The sequence below is a fragment of the Neovison vison genome, chromosome 8 (genome assembly GCF_020171115.1).
Source record: "Neovison vison isolate M4711 chromosome 8, ASM_NN_V1, whole genome shotgun sequence".
Taxonomy (NCBI): Eukaryota; Metazoa; Chordata; class Mammalia; order Carnivora; family Mustelidae; genus Neogale; species Neogale vison.
The window spans coordinates 6,050,037-6,070,176 of record NC_058098.1 but is presented as its reverse complement, the minus strand read 5'-3'; the positions used below and the strand labels follow the sequence as shown (position 1 = coordinate 6,070,176).

Here is a 20,140-nt window from a genome sequence, read left to right as displayed (position 1 = left end):
ATTCCGGGGAAATGACAGAAGTTTAGCTGGTGTCACTGGTAAAGTTGGTCATGTCATATTAACTATCACTTGGGTGGATGGCGCATGAAAGACTACTTTGGGAATGTAAAAGTTGGTTAACTCAAGACTGGAAAGCTCCTTTATCCTGAGGGGGCTAACCGGATGGACACTTGCAGCTTTACTCAGTTGTGTTCTGAAGCTTCTGTCATGGTGTCACCAAAGCTGACATGGAAGTAGTCATTTCTAATATCTAGTTCCTTGTGTTGAACAAAGGTCAGCCATGAAAGCATAGCTCTGTATTAGTTTTCAGGAACTTCAACATTTCCAAGGTCAAGTTCACCCTCTTTGGTCAAGGAGATGATGGCAGCTAGAAAGAGAGATGTAGCTTTATGCATTAGGAGCACATAGTACATGAGATCGGAAAGGGATACACCAGCTCCTTCCATGGCACCTGCTCATTTCCAGGTCAACAATGAACCGATAGTGAACAGAATTACCCGTGCAGCCTAGATGTATTTGCGTCCTTATTTTTAAAGTTTATTAAAAAAAAAAAAGGCTTATATAAGTGCCATAACTCCAAAGTAATAAATTTTAATAACTTGTCAGGTGTCCCTTGGGAGCCAGATAACAAGGGGAGCAAAGGAATCCTCTACCAGGGGTACTGAAGGGGCAGCAGGCTTGATCCCCCATGGCTGGAAATGAGGGATTCTATTAAGCAAACATTCCTTCAGAGAATTAAGACCCATGTTTGTAAAATCAGTTTGCAAAGAACTAGTTTACCCCACGTGTAAAGCTCTTTGCATCTTAATGAAAACATGGTCAGAAGCAGGTATGGACATAGAAGTTGAAGACTTCCTCTGTCCTGACCACCTGCAGCTCTAGTGAACCCTGAAAGTTCCCAGGCCAGGCCAGCTGTACCCACGTCTGCGAACTACTGTGGACACAACTGATTCCCCAGGGTGAGGAACCACCCAAGATTCCAGCTCCATGCACTGGACTGCGCTCCGGCAGTGGAGGTCCGGAGCCTACAACAGAACTCACACTTCTGGCACACAGGACAGTTTCCAGGACAGAGAGAGGGTGCTGGCTTCATGCTCCTAACCACCCCCACAGCCTGACTCCTGGTTCCCCCTCCACCACCGTCTCACAGCCCCGTGCCTGCCCCCTGTGCTGCCATGTTGCCTACTGCTCCCTCCCTGGGCTGCGGGGACCTCTTGCCTTCCCTGCCTCCACCCTTTCAATCCTCCCTGTCCCTCAAGTCTGGCTCAGATGCCACTCCCTCCAGCTGCCTCTCCTACCTGATTACCCATCATAATTCGTGGGCTCCCTGACCTTTCCCTCTTCCCCGCCTCCGGTTGGTGGCTACCCTACTAAGTCATGTCCCCAGTTGTCAGAGGGGATATGCTCACAGGCCGGCCCAGCTCCAGAACTGGAGCCCTGGCAGCACCACGGAGGGGCCTTCCCACCCTCCCAGTGGGCCCACGCTCAGCCTGGCATTTCTCAAAGGGTAGAAGGAGCTGCAAAATGCATGATCATTTCAAAGTTAGACACAGGAGAACATGAAGTGTAATCATTTTATAGGTGACTTAATGTGCTTTACAAAAATTAAAACCTCAGAACCATGAAGTAAGCCCTTTAACATTTAGAAACAGCTGAGACAGGTCTGCTCTAGCCAGCCCCAAGATGAGGGCAGAGCACACGTTTCTGTATCACAAAGTCTCAGGGGCGACGAGAACTCCGCTAACCAGTCTTCACCGCTCGTGTCTGGCAGACGTGTTGGAACGGAGCGCAGTCCTCAAGGGATGCCACGGAAATGAAGATAGACGTCGACACAAAAATCTTTATTTTAACGTTAAAAGAAAGAATCACATGTTCATCCTGACGGCTTTCCCAGGCTTGGCCACCCAATAAGTTACACGCACACGAAGGGACTCAGAAGGTTATTGCACGCCTGTGTCAATGACGGAGTCACAGTGATGTGGCCACTCTCCCCGCAGTCAGGCCCCGAGCCGGTCCCCCCTCCACAAGGAGGCCTTGCTCCAGCCAGGCTGTGGGGAGGGGCTCCAGGTGAACCTCGCTTCCGGGTTGTGAAACTAGGGACGTTGTCACAATTCCTGTGGCTCCTTTCGCTCCAGAGCAGTGTTCACTGGAGTGGACTCTTGGGTGGGGAGACTGAGGCAGCGCCTGCTCAGTAGGCCCTTGTCGGCAGTGCCCTTGGGCACGGGGAGGCCTTGCTGACACCAGGTAGCAGCGCTGCCTCTCAGATTCCTCCCCGTGCACCATTCTTAAGATTGTTTGCTAGTTGATTCTTTGCTTTTTTGGCTACTTGATGGTTTTGATGAATTCGCTGTGATCCAGGGATGTTCTAGTACTTCTTTGAGAGTCGGCCTTTGGCTGGGATTATGTTTCAACAGTCTTGAAATGAGGTCCCTGGCTCCTTCCGGCACAAAGTCGGGGAATGTGAATTCAACCTGGAGTACAACAAGTTGACAGACACAAAATGCGGCTTAGAACAGCACGGCTAGCCGGCTCACAGGCACAGTTACGGCTGGTAAGAATTCTACCACAAGCAATGGATCATTTCTCATTAGGTCTTACCCGTGATATTCTTTTGTAGGTCTCTTGGTACGTGCTTGCCTCAAAAGGCGGCTTCCCAACGAGAAATTCATAGCAGAGAACCCCAAGGCTCCAGAGATCTACCTTCTCGTCATGCATTCGGCCTTCGATCATCTCTGGGGGCAAGTAATCCAGGGTGCCACAGAGGGTGGTTCTCCTAGAAACAGAGGCGGGCTCAGCTTGGTGTGCTCCTGTTCCTATCAGCACAAGAGGGGCTAAACGCCATTCACAACGACACAAACATGGAGTGCGCGCTCCTCCTAGGCCACAGCTTGCGCTACGAGGCACGTAAATCCCCGGGTTGAGGGGTGCCTGGGTGGCTCAGGCAGTTGAGTGTCCAACTCTTGATTGCGACGACTCAGATCACGATCTCAGGGTCGTGAGATCGAGCCCCACATCGGGCTCCGCGCTTAGTGGGAGTTTGCTTGAGATTCTTTCTCTCCCTCTCCCTCTGCTCCCCCCTGCCCTGCTGGCTCGCATGTGTGCACACGCTCTAAAATAAATGAGTCTTTAAAAAAAATAAATCCCCTATTTTAGGTAGAAAACAGATGGAGATGTGCAACATCACACAGCTAGCAACCAAGTCACACCCCAAAGGTGTCCAACTCCAGAACCTTCTTAAATGATCTAAAAAATGAGAAACTTCAAGAATCCCTACTATATAAAAGCAGCCGTCAGAATTCTCTGTGAATACAGTTTAGAGTTCCAGATTTGTTTTTACATTACAGATAGGCTAAGCAGCTCAACAGCCAGGAGACATGAGTGACAAAAAACTACAAACTGTGCCACTGAGGAAGCACCAGTTTTGGCCTCTGATACATGCTGCCTCTACCAAAGAGACACTTCAATTTGGGGGTGACGTATGAGGTATTCTTGCCAAAAACACTGTGTAGGCCTTTTGACCGACTTCCAATTCTCAGCAATTACAGAGGATGAAGGACCAAGTAACACCATTTTAGGTGAGAAAAGTCCATTTTAAGTTGTGGGACAACTGGTGCAAACTTAGACCAAAGAAACATAATCAAATACCACACCCGGATGGACCTTGGCTGATGCCGACTAAAAGAACAGCTCTAAAATTTTGCGGCCAACGAGGGAAATTGAATCCTGGGCTGAACAGATACTAACAAGGCAGTTAATTTTCTTGGGAGTCACAATGGTTGTGGTTAGGAGGACAAGGTCCTGATTTCTAAGAGATACGTGCTCAAGTGCCCAGAGAAGGAAGCTTGAGGTGTGCAACTTATTTTTGAAGGTTCACCAGAAAAACAGACCCCGCCAAATATAGCAAGTGTGCTGTGCGGCCATACGTATGGCAAAAGGTGGCCACCCGCTGAGGGCAGGCGCGGGATGGACAGTGAGCAGCCAACCACCAGCTCGGCGTTTCTGGATGTTTGAGTTTTTAACAGCGAAGCTGGAAGTCAGCGCAGGCTGGCACACATTGAACGAGGAGCAAACACCATGTAGGTCTCATTGTTTCCTACAGTTATTCTTGGCCGTTGCCTCTTCTAGGGGGCCATGCTGAGGCTGGTCACCACGCCTGGCACCCCAAGAGCACACAAGAGTGCACTGAGCTCAGTGGTGACCCGCGGCCGGGGATGGAGGCGCGGGGCGTCCAGAGCTACCCCGCAGCACCGCGGAGACGGCAGAAACGGCCCGAGTCAGAGGGTCTCGAGGACCACCACACCCGGGAGCTCTTACGGTTGCTCACGTCGGGGGGGGTGGGGCGAGGTGAGCGTCTGCATGCATGCTGTGTTTTGCATGTTCTACCTCACGAGGCCTCAAAAGCTTAATCAAAGCTTAATCAAACCCAAATTAAACTAAAACAGTGTTCTAGCTCTTGTTTGCAAAGTTAAGATTTAAGTTGTCTCATTAGATTTCTCACTCTGTTAAGAGGGGACACGAAAGGACTCTGCTGCTGACAAAGGCAAACTACAGAGAATCCTCACCACCATCCTGAAAGTTCTATCCAAACCAATTTGGTTTTGGAAATTCCCCCAGAGAACTGTGCTCTCAGTTCTAGCTGTGTGTGTGTGTGTGTGCGCGTGTGTGCGCGTGTGTGCGCGCGCGCGCTGCCCCCAGAACTGGTCTGTCCAGGAAGCAGCAGAGTCTCCCCCTTCCCACCGCTACAGTCATCACCCCCTACACACCCCCTGCACTTCGGTGGTCATGTACTCCTCACACAGACCCCCTTCATTAGCTTCTAAAGATATTCAACATCTTTAACCCAGGCCTAGGACACATTAAATAGCCTCAAAATAGTTGCAGAATTCTCAAAGACACTTCTATTGGGCCCAAGTTAATTCAAAGCATGTGCAGTCAGTTACGTGCCCCGAATGCACATATCTATGCTCAAGTGTTTTTCGATTTAGCTCCTGAAAGTCCCCAGGGCTTTTGCTAACTAAAGTAAGTAATTTCCACCTGTAAAGGTACGTACCTGGAGGATGGGGCGTGTACCGACCACCCGAAGTCTGCGATCTTAAGCTCTCCAGCCGATCCAAGGAGTAGGTTCTCTGGCTTAATGTCTCTATGAATGACTCTCTTTGAGTGACAGTAAGACAGGGCATCTGCCAACTCTGTGATATACTATTTTAAAAATAAAAAAGTATGGAAAGTCTGTATCTTACATTTTATGTGACACAATTTTAGACATCTCTTCTGAAAGGAAGCCCAACATAGATTTAACAGGTTTTGTAAATTCTGAGGCAAAAGCTAGAAACAATTGATGACTTTTGTTTTTTTTTTAATTTTTTAAAGATTTTTATTTATTTGACAGACAGAGATCACAAGTAGTCAGAGAGACAGGCAGAGAGAGAGGAGGAAGCAGGCTCCCAGATAAGCAGAGAGCCCGACGTGGGGCTTGATCCCAGGTCCCTGAGATCATGACCTGAGCTGAAGGCAGAGGTTTTAATCCACTGAGCCACCCAGGAGCCCCCAAAATTGATGACTCTTAAATAAAAAAAAATTTTTTGAACCAAATTAGTGTTTAGCATAAAACACTAGTTATCCTATACTAAGTTATCTATTTGCTAATACAGCAGACAGGATACTGAAGGAAGAGGGAAAAACTGATAAGGTAGAATTCATCACCACATGGTGATTTATGGCCTAATAACAATGAATTATGATAATACTGAGAAACTGGCACAAACCAGGGAGTCAGACATGTAAACAATTAAAAAAAAATTTTTTTTTAACTTGCCAAGTAGTCAATTCCCATTTTAAAACCAAGATCAGGGGCAGACTGGGAGGCTCAGTTGGTTAAGCATCGGCCTTCAGCTCGGGTTGTGATCTTGGGGTCCTGGGATGGAGTCCCATATGGTATCCCTGCTAAGAGGGGAGCCTGCTTCTGCTTCTCCCTCTGCCACTCCCCCTGCTTGTGGTCTCTTACTTTTATGCTCTCTCTCAAATAAGTAAATAAAATCTTTAAAAAAAAAAAAAAAGCTGGTGTTAGAGCTCTCCAGCACCTACCTCCCTTATCAGACTGTGAATATGTGTAAAAGTCCCTAATATTTCTCTACAGTTAGTTCTATTTGAATTAATCAGAAAAGGGAAACAGGAATGTATAAATAAATATTCATTCTAACTACTAGGGAATCTAGAAAGAACCAAGCCGGGCACCTGGGTGGCTCAGTCATTATGTGTCTGCCTTTGGCTCAGGTCACGATCTTAGGGTTCTGGGAAAGAGCCCCACATCAGGCTCCCTGCTCAGCAGACAGCCTGCTTCTCCCTCTCCCACTCTCTCTGAATGTGTTCCCTCTCTCAAGGTCTCTCTGTCAAATAAATAATCTTAAGAAAGAATGAACGAACCAACCAACCAAGCTTTCCTTTCCAATAACTATGTGCTTATATCAACATAAACTCCATCTGGATTAAACAAAAGGTAGTAGTAGTGTAAGTATTAACTGCCAATTAAATAAGACAAGTAATTAGGTTAGCTAATATTTGAAAAGTAAAATGAATCTATCTCTACTTAGCTAAAAAGCAAATGCTTAAGTTTAAAATGCCTTTTTTTAAGATTTTATTTATTTGTCAGAGAGGGAGAGAAAGAGCACTAGCAGGGGGCACAGCAGGCAGAGGGAGAAGCAGGCTCCCCGCTGAGCAAGGAGCCTGACATGGGACTCGAACCCAGTACCCTGGGATCATGACCAAAGCAGAAGGCAGACGCTTAACCAACTCAGTCACCCAGATGTCCCTTAAGTTTAAAATGTCTTATTGCTGAGACAAGACCAAAGGGTCATTCACCAATAAAGCTATGATTTCAAAAGTATAACCACCTTAAAGTAATGCCATTTAGACCAATGCCAAAAAGCAACTGAGTGCCCATACTACCCAGAACAATCAGCTGTCAGTTCAACAATGAACTGCCCAGACTCTCTATTTCTTCAAACAAGTAATTTCACTCAAATAAAGCAGTGCAGTCCACAGGGAAATAAATAAAATCCCAAAACAAAAACCTGCTTATGTTGGACTTTAAGATTAGATCCAGGTTAAGAGAATGAAAAGACAAGCCATAGGCAGGGAGAGAAGCTTTAAACACATGTGATAAAGGACTTGTCTCCAAAATATACAAGAACTCTTAAAACTCAAGACGACCAAAAACCCAATTGAAAATGGGCAAAAAATCGGACGGAGACCTCAAAGATGATCTACAGCTGGCACAGAAGCACATGAAAAGATGCTCATCTTCTGTCACTAGAGAACTGCAAATTAAAACAAGGTCCCATGCACACCGATGAGAATGACTGCGATCCAAAACACTGACAACACCGGTCACTAGTGGAGGAGGAGGAACAGGAACACATGCATGCGGGGGAACGCAAAGATGGTCTGTCTTCAGTTTAACAGTTTTTTGGGTTTTTTGATTTTTTTTTTTTTATACAAAGCTACGCGTGATCTTACTCACAAGCCAGTTTTCCAATCTGTTGAAAACTTACGTCCCACAAAAACACGCACGCAGATGCTCAGTGCGGCTTTATTCATGATCACCAGTGACCGGAAGTGACCGGTTATCTTGATAACCTTCAACGTGAACCAAACTACATCTGTGCTGCAGAGTTATTCGGCAATAACAAGTGAGCTCCCGTGACCGCGCCCTATGCCCACTGAAGGACACAGGTGACCCCTCAATGCTTATAGTTGCCCCCACCCAGCCCCGACCCGGGCTAACTGGCTCATCATTCTGATACCACCACCCATATACACAGGAACTGAATAATTAAATGGTTGGTGGCTGGTAGGATCTAGATTTTTCAAGGTTGGAATGGGAGGCTACAGATAAATAAGGGGAAGAGGGTAGAATGAGCCACATGGCACCAAACTCATGATTTGCTTAATGTAGATACAAATGGATAAAAATGCAGATATGTGAATATATACAGATTCATATACACATATATGTCTCTGTTCTGTCTGCTGAGGGTCTAGATAGAAGGACACTCCAGTAGCAATGAGCAGATCTAGCTCCCAGATCTTGGTTTCTAATAACATTTTTCGATAAAAGGAACAATGTTGGGGGTAAGACAAAAAAACCTAAAACAGGGACCATGTGAAAGGGATGCCAAAGGCCAAAGCTCGAACAATTTGACCAGCAAAATAAAAGAGTATGAGATTATAACTCCAAGTTTAAAATAGCCATGAGTCCACATTAATAAATGATGGAGTAAAGGAGAACAGACCAATCTAATGCACAAGAACCCTACATGATGTATGCGGACAGATGTGGGGGTGGGATCAAGCCCCATTCCTTCTTCGGTGTCGGCGGGACAGAGCCCGGCACAGCATGGAGAGACAGAGTAACTTGCCGGCAAAGAAATCCAACGAGTGTGACACCTCAGCCAGGTCACCAAAGCCAAGAGCCCCAGCCATAAGCCACGCTTCTAGTAGGGACCACACTAATGGACAATGAACAAGAGAAAAGAAGTCTGCACTATCTCCACATTCTTGAAATCCAAAACTATTCTAAAATAAATTATTTTTTAAAAAGAGGGCAACTATTCATATATACGTTTCCACAAAAAGCAGCTGTAGCCACAAACCAGCCCCAGTATTTCACCTGGTACCGGAGTTTACCCATACTTAGGGTACAACTACGGTACTCTCCTTCCTTCACTCATACACCTGTTCCCATTAGGCTCCCTTCAGCCGCTGGACACACTGTTACGTAGCACAGGAACAGAGGAAACAGAATTAGTCGGGACAATAAATGAAAACTTACAGTAGCAGTTCTCTGCTCATCAAACTTCGACAGTTTCTGAAGTTCTCTGTAGACAGCTCCGAGAGGTGCATATTCTAGAATTAGGTAAACTCTCGTGGCATCATGAAAATAGCCATACAGTCTGAGGATGTTTGGATGCCTGCAACAAAGGATGCATGCTTTATCGCCTGGTTCTGGAAAAGATCCAAAAATCTGTACTAACTACTAACCAACCCACTCAGGTAAAACTAATGAAAATTGGTCCTGGACACAGATTCCTCCCCTGACACATACCCCCCACCTGATTTGAGAATCGGGGAAAAAAACAAATACATCTGCAGTCAGAGACAAACATTACAAGGTATTAATGGACCTTGGGTTTAGTTAAGATGATTTCCTTCCTTCAGACCATCTTTTTTGTTTGGGGAAAAACTCAGCTAAATGTTAATTCTTTGCACATTAGAGAAGGAGAGACATGGTATTCCCACAGCATTTTGATCCCCAAACACTAGAAGACACAACTTCAAAGCCATGTTCAGCTGAGGACTTGGGCAGCTGAGAACACGGCCCACGACCACAGCCTTCAGCTCCCGCCAGCGGTTGCCAGGGAAAGATACAGGCATGATGCGGGCAGATTTGTCAGTATTAACGACTGATTCAAGTCTGCAAAAAATAGTGAAAGCAAAAAAAAAAGAGAGAGAAGAAAAAGACCCACTGGCCAAAGTCAGCCAGTCTGCAACCTCTGCTTAGAGCTCAGAAGTTATCACTCCCCTTCCCTACGCATGTGCGCGCGCACACACACAAACCTGGCTACACATGTACATAATTCATTAACAAAGCATAAACGTAAATAAAACGCAAAAAAAGGGATTTTTAAGGACCACACTTGTCTAGATAAATTCTTAAAAAATGACGAATTAAATCACGCTCTGCAGTCCTACGGAGCAGGCTGCCATCACGAACTCTCAGTGACTAAGCTCTGCACCACACGCTTTGGAACATCAATCTGGAAACTCACCTGAGGTGGGACTGTATTTCTACTTCTCTTCTCAGCTGATGCTCAACTCCTGCTTTCTCCAGTTGAGCCTTAAATAATACTTTAAGAGCCAGGATAAACTTGCTTTGTTTTTCTCTCGCCAAATAAACATTACCAAACTTTCCTTTACCCAGGGGACGACCAATTTCAAAATCTTCCAAAGCCCACTGCCTTCTAGGAAAAAATGTGAACATTTTAAAATATGAGAAAACAAATCTTTTCTAACAATTTATTAAGGAGTTATAGATATACCTATCAATAATTTTATATTTGAAGTCATACTTAATGTGTACCTTGGCAAGAACCAATCCAGTAACGACTCTGTGTGAGTCTCCACCAACTTGAAACCCCCCACTCCCTCACTTGCCAATGATTGTATGAGTCTGTGACAAAGAACAATCTAGACTTTTAGAGCTAAAGCACTAATGCAAAGTGTCCCAAGGCACTACTACACTCTGAATTACAGACCCATTACCACCAGCACCGAAGATCACAGGAAACGTTTGGTAAGTAACTGGAGGAAGTCTTCAGATCTGTCTCTCAAAGACTAAACACAGCCTCCTCTTCTATCCCAGAGAAGCTAAGCTCTCTGGGGTGGATGAATCAAGGGGGTTGGATCCTACAGGTCGGTGAGGTGAGAACCCCTGGATTTAGATTCTCAGAAAGCTGCTATCATAGGCAGCTAAAACACAAAAGCCTGTGGGTTCATTCTTGGCTCCTCCTCCTCCATTCTAGAAATTACATTCTACATTCTAGAGTCTAAACAGTTCAGAAATTGAGAGCAGACTTTTGTAAAATATCTGGGGAAGATATTATAAAGAATAACTCAATTGATACTGTCACAATTATTCAGAGTCACATATACATGTGTCATAGTTTTGCAACATGACTGCCTTTTGTTTAACAAACTTACTCTTTTGTATAAGAATAGAAATATAAAAACATACCTAAACTCTTTTGTATAAGAATAGAAATATAAAAACATACCTAAACTTATCTGCAGTGGTTACTTCTGAGGGTAGAGAGAAACTTATTTTACACATTTCTGTAAAAAATTCATACAGGTTCTTTTCTAAATTTGGAAAGCAATAAGAAAAGCTAAGCTTGGGACGCCTGGGTGGCTCAGTTGGTTAAGCAGCTGCCTTTGGCTCAGGTCATGATCCCAGCGTCCTGGGATCGAGTCCCATAGCGAGCTCCTTGCTCCGCAGGGAGCCTGCTTCTCCCTCTGACTCTGCCTTCCACTCTGTCTGCCTGTGCTCGCTCTCGGTCTCTCTCTGCCAAATAAATAAATAAATAAAATCTTTTAAAAAAAAAAAAAAAAGCTAAGCTTGAGTCCCTAGTAAACATCATTAAAATTCCTTTTTTTTTTTTGCAAGTTTAGAATTTGGAAACATTTTTATTTTCTGAGTGAAAATATAAAGACCTTTTTATTTTTAACATGTTTCCATAATTAAACTTGCAATGGTGTATTCTACTAAAATGATAGCACAGAACTTTGTAAGTAATATAAAGCTTACTTTTTTGATTCTTCACTTTTCTGTTTTGTTGCCAGTTCCTTTTCAGAATTACTTCCTATGTAGAATAAATTAAAAATCCATTTTTAGAATAACTACAATTATTTTAGAATAACTGTAAGAATTAAAACCCCATGAACAGAAATGAAGAATGGTCACCAAAATATTAATGGTATGTCCAGAACGGTCAGTCTGGGCTATTTTTAGTTTTCTTTATAGAAAAAAGATTATCACACCATAACCTGACTCATACCAGGTGAAGTCTTTATAGATTTCTAGAGTAAAGATGAGCAGATACATATACAGCTAGGCCCTCTGATAATTTCAAGATTTATGACTATGCAGATTCGGGGGTGCCTGGGTGGCTCAGTGGGTTAAGCCTCTGCCTTCGGCTTGGGTCATGATCTCAGGGTCCTGGGATCAAGCCCTGCATTGGGCTCTCGTTTGGCGGGGAGCCTGCTTCCTCCTCTCTCTCTGCCTGCCTCTCTGCCTACTTGTAACCTCTCTCTCTCTCTTTGTCAAATAAATCAATAATCTTTTTTAAAAAGAAAACAGAAAAAAGCCATGCAGCCTGAAATTTCCTGCTAAGCCTTTAATGCTTTGGACATTCTTCACCTGGTGTCCAGCTGCACTTTAAAAACTCGGGCACTGAGTGCCCAGCATCCAAAGTCTACCCCTCAAGGAGCATGCTAGCCAGAAGTCCTCGTGAGAACAGTATAACGCAGACCCAAAACACAGTCCCGTCTACAAAGCTGGTAAATGATCCCTGGGACTATCCCCCTTGCTGCACCCCTGCTGCACCCGGCTGAGGCCGCTGCAGGCTTTGACCGAACCCCCACCAGCCCGCCTCCTGTCAGCCACCCTGCAGCGCAGTGCTACGACCTTCCACGTCATTCCAGGCGTCCAGAGGAAGCCTCTTTCTGAAAGGCCAGCCCCTCCTCTGCTCAAAAACCTTTCAGCAATTTCCCCATTCACAGGGGATGACGCCCCACTCCGCGACATAGCCACAGAGCCTACCGTGACCTCACCCGGCTAGGTAAGTCCATCCAAGTCCATCCACTTCCCTAACTGCCCTCCACATGCCCAACCTCGGAACTCTTCAGTTCCTCAAGCACACAGGAGGGTAGGAAGCCGCTCTCTATCCTGGGCGTGGGGCTGGCGGGCAGGAGACACTGCTCTCCACCCTGACAGCAGATTCTCTTCCCGTCCGCGATCATGATGAAGTAAATGCGAGGGCTCCGGACAATACATGCAACCTGTCCACTCACACCCCCTTTATTTAAGCAACTAAGATGAATAGTAACTATCCAATAGAAGTCTTGAAAGCTGATTTACCAGGGGCCGATGAGGATGGCTGCTCCTTCTTTTGGGTATTATTCTGTGGCTTAGAGACAGGACGAGGGACACTGGTTGCCTGCAATTGCTTCTGCTTCAGATTCTGAACCGGTTTATGGCTGGAGACGAGCTTTTGTGCTTGTGGAGGAATCCGCTGGGAGGAGTTTGAAGGACACAAGACCCGCTGGGCGTGGCCAGTATTTGCAGATAACGGATTTGGAGGAGGAATTTGCTGAGTCACCGGAACACGTTTTGGACCATCACCGAGTGCAATCGTGGTCTAGGTTAGGAGGGAAAAATTTCATGTCTTCATGAACAAAAGCTGAGTATTTTGACAATTTTGCAAAGTCTGTCTTCCAGTATAACAAAATATTGAAGGTCACTGATAATCCATGGTAGGGGAAAGCTATTTGCATCAGCGCTCCCAGAGGATCTGGTTAACATACAGCTGAAAGGGGTATTAAGGGTGCCGCCCACCCACCCCAACACCCCACCCCTAAAACCATGCTCCTATAAATAACTCTTTATTTACTCAACTTCCATCTGAAGAGTGAGACATCACTTTTCAAGAATTCTCAATGACTCAGAAATTATTACTTACCAAAAAGCTACAACACAGAAACTTTATACCAAAAATCCCAATTCCATAAAATTTCTTTGGCAATACCATACAGACATTTAGAAAAAAAGACAAAGAAATATGTCAAAATATTCATCAGTGGTTGGGTTTCAGAAGACCGTCTGAAAGGCGCCTGGGTGGTTAAGCTTCTGCCTTCAGCTCAGGTTATGATCTCAGGATCCTGGGTTCGAGGCCCACCTCGGGCTCCCCACTCAGCAAAGAGCCTGCTTCTCCCTCTGCCTGCTGCTCCCCCACTACTTGTACGCTCTCTCTCTGTCAAATAAATAAAATCTTTAAAGAAATAAAAGTCTGAATTTTTGCATTTACCGATTTTACACAAAATACTTAACTACTATTAATTATTTACTAATGTTTCATCGTCCAAGTACTTACAAAATAGGTCTGAGCCGAAAGAGCTATGGCAAAGAGGAAATAAACAGGTTCTTCGAAAAGTTATGCCAAAATATACTATTTACATGCCTGTAAGTAGGGGATCACAAGCTTAAAATATCGTTAATTCTTTTTTTTTTTTTTTAAAGATTTTATTTATTTATTTGACAGAGAGAGATTACAAGTGGGCAGAGAGGCAGGCAGAGAGAGAGAGGAGGAAGCAGGCTCCCTGCTGAGCAGAGAGCCCGATGCGGACTCGATCCCAGGACCCTGAGATCATGACCTGAGCCGAAGGCAGCGGCTTAACCCACTGAGCCACCCAGGTGCCCAAAATATCGTTAATTCTAAGACCTTGAACTAATCAAACTAAACTTCAATGGAGGAAATTTCCTCACAAACAGGGGAAACAATGCTGGCAAGGGAAGCCTCAGAGCGCCTCATAAGAGATGGTTTCCAACTTCCAAGTAAAAAGTCAGTTACTCCTGAAATTAGCAACCTCCACAACACAGCAGACATTCAGGCAGTGACAAACACTTCATACAGAGCAGTTTTTTAAAATGATCTTTATCAGGGGCGCCTGGGTGGCTCAGGTCATGATCCCAGAGTCCTGGGATCAGCCAGCATGGGGGGGGGGGGTCCCTGCTCAGCGGGGAGCCTGCTTCTCCCTTTCCCTCTGCCCCTCCCCCTATTGGTGTACATGTGCTCACTCACAGGCTCTCATATATATCTATATAAAATCTTTTAAAAAATAAAAAATAAAATGAGCTTTATCATAGGAATTGAGAATCAAATACAAGGACTCAAGTTAGCCTTTTTCTGATTGGTTATTTTAGACTTCCAGCCAGTTTAAAAAAAAAAAAAGGTTAAGTATCCATTTATTTGAAAATGAAAACTTCTCATACCTGTCAGGATGGCTAAAATCAAAAACACAAGAAACAAGTGTTGGCGAAGATGTGGCGGAAAAGGAACATTCGTGCACTGTTGGTGGGAATGCAAACTGGGGCAGCCACTGTGGAAAACAGTATGGAGGTTCCTCCAAAAGTGAAAAATAGGGGCATATGCGTCGATCAGTAGGTTGGACATCCAACTCGTGGCTCCTGCTCCAGTAATCTCAGGAGGTCCAGATACCGAGCCCCAGGTCGGGCTCAGCACTGAGTGTGGAACCTGCCGAAGATTCTCTCTCTCCCTCTTCTCCTACCACCTCCCACACTCTGCTCATGCATGCTCACCCAAAAAAAGAAAACCACCAGCAACAACAAAAAACAAAACACCACACACAAACACGCACACACACACAAAAAAAAAAACAAAAAAATTAAAGAAGAGAAAAACTTCTACAAACAAGAAACCACCCCCCACCAACACACAAATCAAGATTTGTGTTTTTATCCTGACTTCCTAGAAGGAATAAAATCTGGGGATTGTTTACATTAAAGATGTTTATATAAAGACTCATTCACCCAGCTACTCCACAAATACTCACTAAAGCCCGGGGTCTTTCCTAGGTGAAGCCTTCCTGGGTTCCAATATAGCCCAATGTGTACTGAGCACCCCTTGGCAGAACTACTCAGGTCTGTTCATTTACACATATTTTAGGAAGGCGTGGACTGGCTCACATAACCCCCCAAAAGGGCTAAGTTCCTCAGTGTGAAAGACCACGTGCTTTTGACCATTGTAATCATCCCTGCATCTGACACGGAATCTGGCTTAAAGTGGGCACCCAGGAAATGTTCACTACAACGCAGCCTGACGGCCTCTGAGCTTACCATTCCCCGAATGCTGCCCAGAACAAACTAGGGCAAAGCAATTTCATTTCTGGCAAGCAAGGAAGCACAGGCAAGTATTGTACACCTGTTGTGTACAGTGTTATCCTCCACACAATGCAGGGATACAGATACTTAAAGAGCTAGCCAGAAGACAAAGCAGAACAAAATAAAAGCTACAGTGACAATCCACAAAAAATTATTGAATGCCAAGAAAAGGGACTGACATCCAGTAATGTAGTAGAGAGTTCTAAAGTTACAATCCAAAGTAAAAGTAAAAAGAATTCCAGATATAAAACCAACCTCTTGGGTTTTATAAATGTGATCGAGATTACAGATTATTCAATTTACCTTAAGAGGCCCCGCAATGCAATTCTCTTTAGATCTGTCCATGATACCTGAAAAGAAAAAGAACCACCTTTAATTTATACAAATCCTCATGCTTCCAAATGCTGTTATGCTAGATCAGGGTTATAGTTGCTGATGAAAAAAGCTTCCACAATACAGAATTTCATACTTTTTCTTTGTCCAAATGAAGCTAGCAAGGGAGCCTTGTTTTCTTGAGTGACATAAGGGACAGGTGTGAGGCCTCCAGCCTGCACTGCCTCCCCTCCCTGGGTCCTCCCGTTCCACCAGCTCGTCTCTAAAGGACTACGTCCATCAGTGAGGAGCCTCCTTCCAACCCTGCTGCCTTTTAAAAGCAGGTCCTTGGGGCACCTGGGTGGCACAATGGATTAGGCCTCTGCCTTCGGCTCAGGTCATGATCTCAGAGTCCTGGGATCGAGCCCCACATCGGGCTCTCTGCTCAGCTGGGAGCCTGCTTCCTCCTCTCTCTCTGCCTGCCTCTCTGCCTGCTTGTGATCTCTGTTGGTCAAATAAATAAATAAAATCTTTTAAAAAGATAAAATAATAAAATAAAAACAGGTCCTCTCAGAGCGCCTGGGTGGCTCAGTGGGTTAAGGCTCTGCCTTCGGCTCAGGTCATGATCTCAGAGTCTTGGAATTGAGCCCCGCATCGGGCTCTCTGCTCAGTGGGAAGACTGCTTCCCTCTCTCTCTCTGCCTGCCTCTCTGCCTGCTTGTGATCTCTCTGTCAAATAAATAAATATTTTTTAAAAAGGCAGGTCCTCTCTTCCCCGTAACAGATTCCGGCAAGGACAGCATCTCTCCCGTCACCCTTCAACACTAAAGCTCCAGAACAGCCATCCACACGCACCACATCCACCATTCCTCTCAGCCACTAGCCCTCCCCCATGATTCTGTCCCCACAGAGGGGCTGGCTCATGACTGACCTCTAGCGTCACCGAACTGGCATCCCCCAGCAGCCGTTGACTGGGTGGCTCTTTTCCTACTCCCAACCTCTGCTAGCTTGCAGGGGGGTCCCCCACACCACCAGCTGCCCTACTGCAACCTCCTTCGCTCCATCAGCCTCTCTTCTGCCAACCTGAAAGTCTGGGCGTGACTCAGAATGAGTCCTTTGACCCCACTTCTCCATCCCCACCTTCCTAGGGTCCCTCATCCAGCACCAGGGCTCTAAACAATCTTTAAGATGATATGAATTTACATCTTCTACCCTAACCTCTCCTCCGACCGCCAGACTCCTACCTACCTGCTCAGTATTCCCCAAAAAGGTCTATCAAGCACCTCAATCCCAGCACATCAGGAAAGGACTTCTTCCTCCTTCTGGCTTTTCTTCCCCTCTGCTCTCAGGAGCAGCCTGAGCTCGGACCCAGAAACACTTTCTTTTGCAGCTATCCTCACTCCCTAGAGGACCTCATCCAGTCTCCTGACCCTCAATAACATTCAGAGGCTCAGGACCTCCAGACTTCCATCTCTAGCCCAGAACACTCCCCTGAGCTCCTACCACCTAGGAAACACCTTCATCTTTAATCGGAGATCCCTCAATTTTAAAATGTCTCAAACTGAACTCCTGCTCCCTCCCTACCCCCATCTCTCCCACCCTGTTCTTGTAGACGTCCCCATCTCAGTTACTGGCAAGCCCAGCCTGCCGGTTGCTCAGGTCACTGTCTTTTACACGGTTCTCTCTCAAGCCCCACATCTAATCCATCAGCATATCTTGTCAGCTCTACATTGAAAAAATCACTGCTCAGGACCTTTAATACTACCACCTGATCAAACCAATGCTCTCTCCCTTCAATTCTTTGCAACAAGCTCCCCGTGGTCACTCTGCTTCCACCCTTGCCCCATTATAGTCCATTCACAACACTACTAAGTCAGCTATGTTGGTCAGTTCCTTGGTTTGGAAGCCCCTCATGGTCTCTCAACACAAATTCAAAATCCTACTTGCATAGACAGGCCTACAGTCTCATACAGTATGGACCCAGACCACCATTTTTGCCTTATCTCCTCTTGTCTATTGCACACCAGCCATACAGGGCTTCTTTCTTTCCTCAAAAGCAGTCCCCTGCCACAGGGCCTTTGTACTTCCTGTTCTCTCTCTACCCATTTGGCTCTTCCCTCAAATAGAAGTGTGGCTTGCTCCTTCATTACAGTCAAGTATATGCTGAAATGTTGCCTTTCTGACCGTTTTGCTTTTATTTTCTTCATAGCCCTTACTTAACATCTTACATAACATTGCTTGTACTTGTAAGCTCCATCATGAGAGTGAGGACTTAGTCCCATTTTGTTTATGTTGCCTCCTCAGAACATGTCTGCACAGTTCCTATACCAGTGTTTGGGAAATGAGTTAATCCATTAAGAAAGCACATCAATAATGCAAATAGTTTATAGCACTTACTAAGCCCATACTGTGAGTCAGACACAGCAACCTATCAAGTAGGTAGAACATAAACTCCAAGAAAACAGAAACCTCTCTGTATTTTTCCTACCCAGGTGTTCTCTAATTCTAGAATCCAATCAGAAAATGTTCCCCACCCCCACACTTTCACATCCAGTTCACAAATAAGCAAATAACTCCGCCCTGAAGATGGAACCACAGCTACAGAGCAAGGAGTCTTTATATCAAACGGGTTAGGAGAAATGACAGAATGGAAAAAGGAGTTACAAGCTTGTGTTACACAAACATTAATTTCACATACGCTCTTATGCTTTCTTCACTCTCCCGAACAATCACAAGCAGCAGACTAATGAGATCACACAGGCTTAAAGACATTCATTCAACAGTCTTACGAAAGCTAGATATTTGCCCCAACTGAATATAGTTTACCCTCTCAGGGAGATGAATAATAAAAAAAGAGAATGGTGTAAGATTCTGATCCACAAATTCTGGAGAGCCCCAGGAAAACTGTTTCTCAAATGATTCCAGTGCACAGCCAGGTTCACATGACCCAATGACCTTCACAAGATCCCTGCAACTCAAACCACATATCCTACTATTCTAAACAGGAAACTGTTGAAGATTGTACAGCACTGTGCATTTCGACTTTTTCTTCACCAAACCTGCTAGTGTCTGCACAGACTCAGAGCAGAATGGGAATGAGTATGTGGCTGAGAAGCATTTAATTCAAAGAACAAGAAAGGTTAAGGAGAGAGGATGAACCCTTGAAAGTTTAGGGCAGTAGCTCCATCTACTCCTGGAGGGCAGTAGAAATGGAGACTAGAAATGGAGAAATGGAGAAATGGAGACTTTGAGGTCCAACCACAGACCTAATAAATCAGATTCTGCATTTTAATATCCCCAGACGTCTAGTACGCCTTGGCCTAGATCACTGGTTGTCCACGAAACATCAGAATCACCTGGGAAACTTGACAAACCACAGACACCTGAGTCCTCTATGCCCAAGCTCTTCTGATTCATTAGCTGGGTCTACATTTTTCACTAGGACCCTTAGAAATCCCGTTAAACGCGGTCCAAGATCTGCAGTTTGAGAAGCACCGGCCAAAGAAAGCCTCTTTGAGGAAGTTTTCATTTATTCACCCCTTCTCCATCCATTCATCCCCTTGAGGGTCCCGCCTGGCTATTCTACCCAACGGAGCCCCCGGTAAGCCACACTACTGTCTTCTTTTGCAAGTTCTCGGGTCAGTTCGTCGTCTGGCGCCCCACCCCCGCTAGAACACAAACTACCGGAGAGCAAAAGCCCTCCTATTTTTTTCTTACCCAGGTGCTCACCGAATACGAGAACCCCATCAGAAAGCACCCCCACCCCCAATGCCCCCAACAACCCCATGCACCGCAGGTGTTTAGTAAACACCAAGCGGCATCTTACCGGGTGCCCCAGGACCCGGAAGGAGAGGGGACAGAGCTGGGAAAGCACGGGGTGGGGAGGCAGGGGAGGGGAGAGGGGAAGATGCGGGTGGGGAGAGGAACAGGAGGGCTGAGGAGGACCAAAGTGGCGACGGAGTCACCAAGGAAGGCCTCGCCTCCACTCTTCCCCGCGGGCCCCGCAGCCCCACCGCCTTCTTCCTTCCCACCCGTTCCGCCGCCCGCTGAACATCCACCCAGGGCCGCCGCCCTCGCCCACCCGTCTCACAGAGCTGTCCCAGGGTCTACGAACTCGTCGGCTCCCGCCTCCGACCCGAGGCAGCCGAGTGCTCCTTGGAGCTCAGCCGTTAAGATTCAAAGTCTTCATTTTAAATAGGAGTTAAACCCTCTGATCTGAAAGCTGATTGGCCTGGGCCAGAGAGGCGCTGCCTTTTGATTGGTTCACAGCCAACCCGACGGCTTGAGTCACATCCAAGGCGGTGACAGCGCGCAG

The 20,140-nt window shown here is 45.8% G+C and overlaps 1 protein-coding gene across 2 annotated transcripts; it reads right to left on the bottom strand.

Moving 5' to 3' along the window:
• Positions 1–1,560: 1,560 nt before the first annotated feature.
• Positions 1,561–20,081, bottom strand: AURKA (aurora kinase A). 2 transcript variants are annotated; one of them, XM_044262792.1, is made up of 9 exons: positions 19,907–20,081; positions 15,818–15,864; positions 12,695–12,974; positions 11,363–11,417; positions 9,828–10,019; positions 8,831–8,969; positions 5,051–5,199; positions 2,599–2,773; positions 1,561–2,471 (listed from the first exon to the last, which is right to left on the bottom strand). In XM_044262792.1, the coding sequence occupies exons 2-9, from the start codon at positions 15,857–15,859 to the stop codon at positions 2,286–2,288; spliced, it is 1,218 nt and encodes a 405-aa protein (XP_044118727.1). In that variant the 5' UTR covers positions 15,860–15,864; positions 19,907–20,081; the 3' UTR covers positions 1,561–2,285. The 2 variants fall into 2 exon arrangements, with proteins under 2 accessions (XP_044118727.1, XP_044118728.1); XM_044262793.1 differs by having other exon boundaries at positions 19,916–20,081.
• Positions 20,082–20,140: the final 59 nt, after the last annotated feature.

Coding starts and splice junctions, on each gene's coding strand:
- AURKA (XM_044262792.1), bottom strand. CDS start 15,859: ATGGACAGATCTAAAGAGAATTGCATTGCGGGGCCTCTTAAG. Junction 12,975..15,817: donor GCATTGCGGGGCCTCTTAAG/GTAAATTGAATA, acceptor CTCCTAACCTAG/ACCACGATTGCACTCGGTGA. Junction 2,774..5,050: donor GTACACGCCCCATCCTCCAG/GTACGTACCTTT, acceptor CTCTGTTTCTAG/GAGAACCACCCTCTGTGGCA.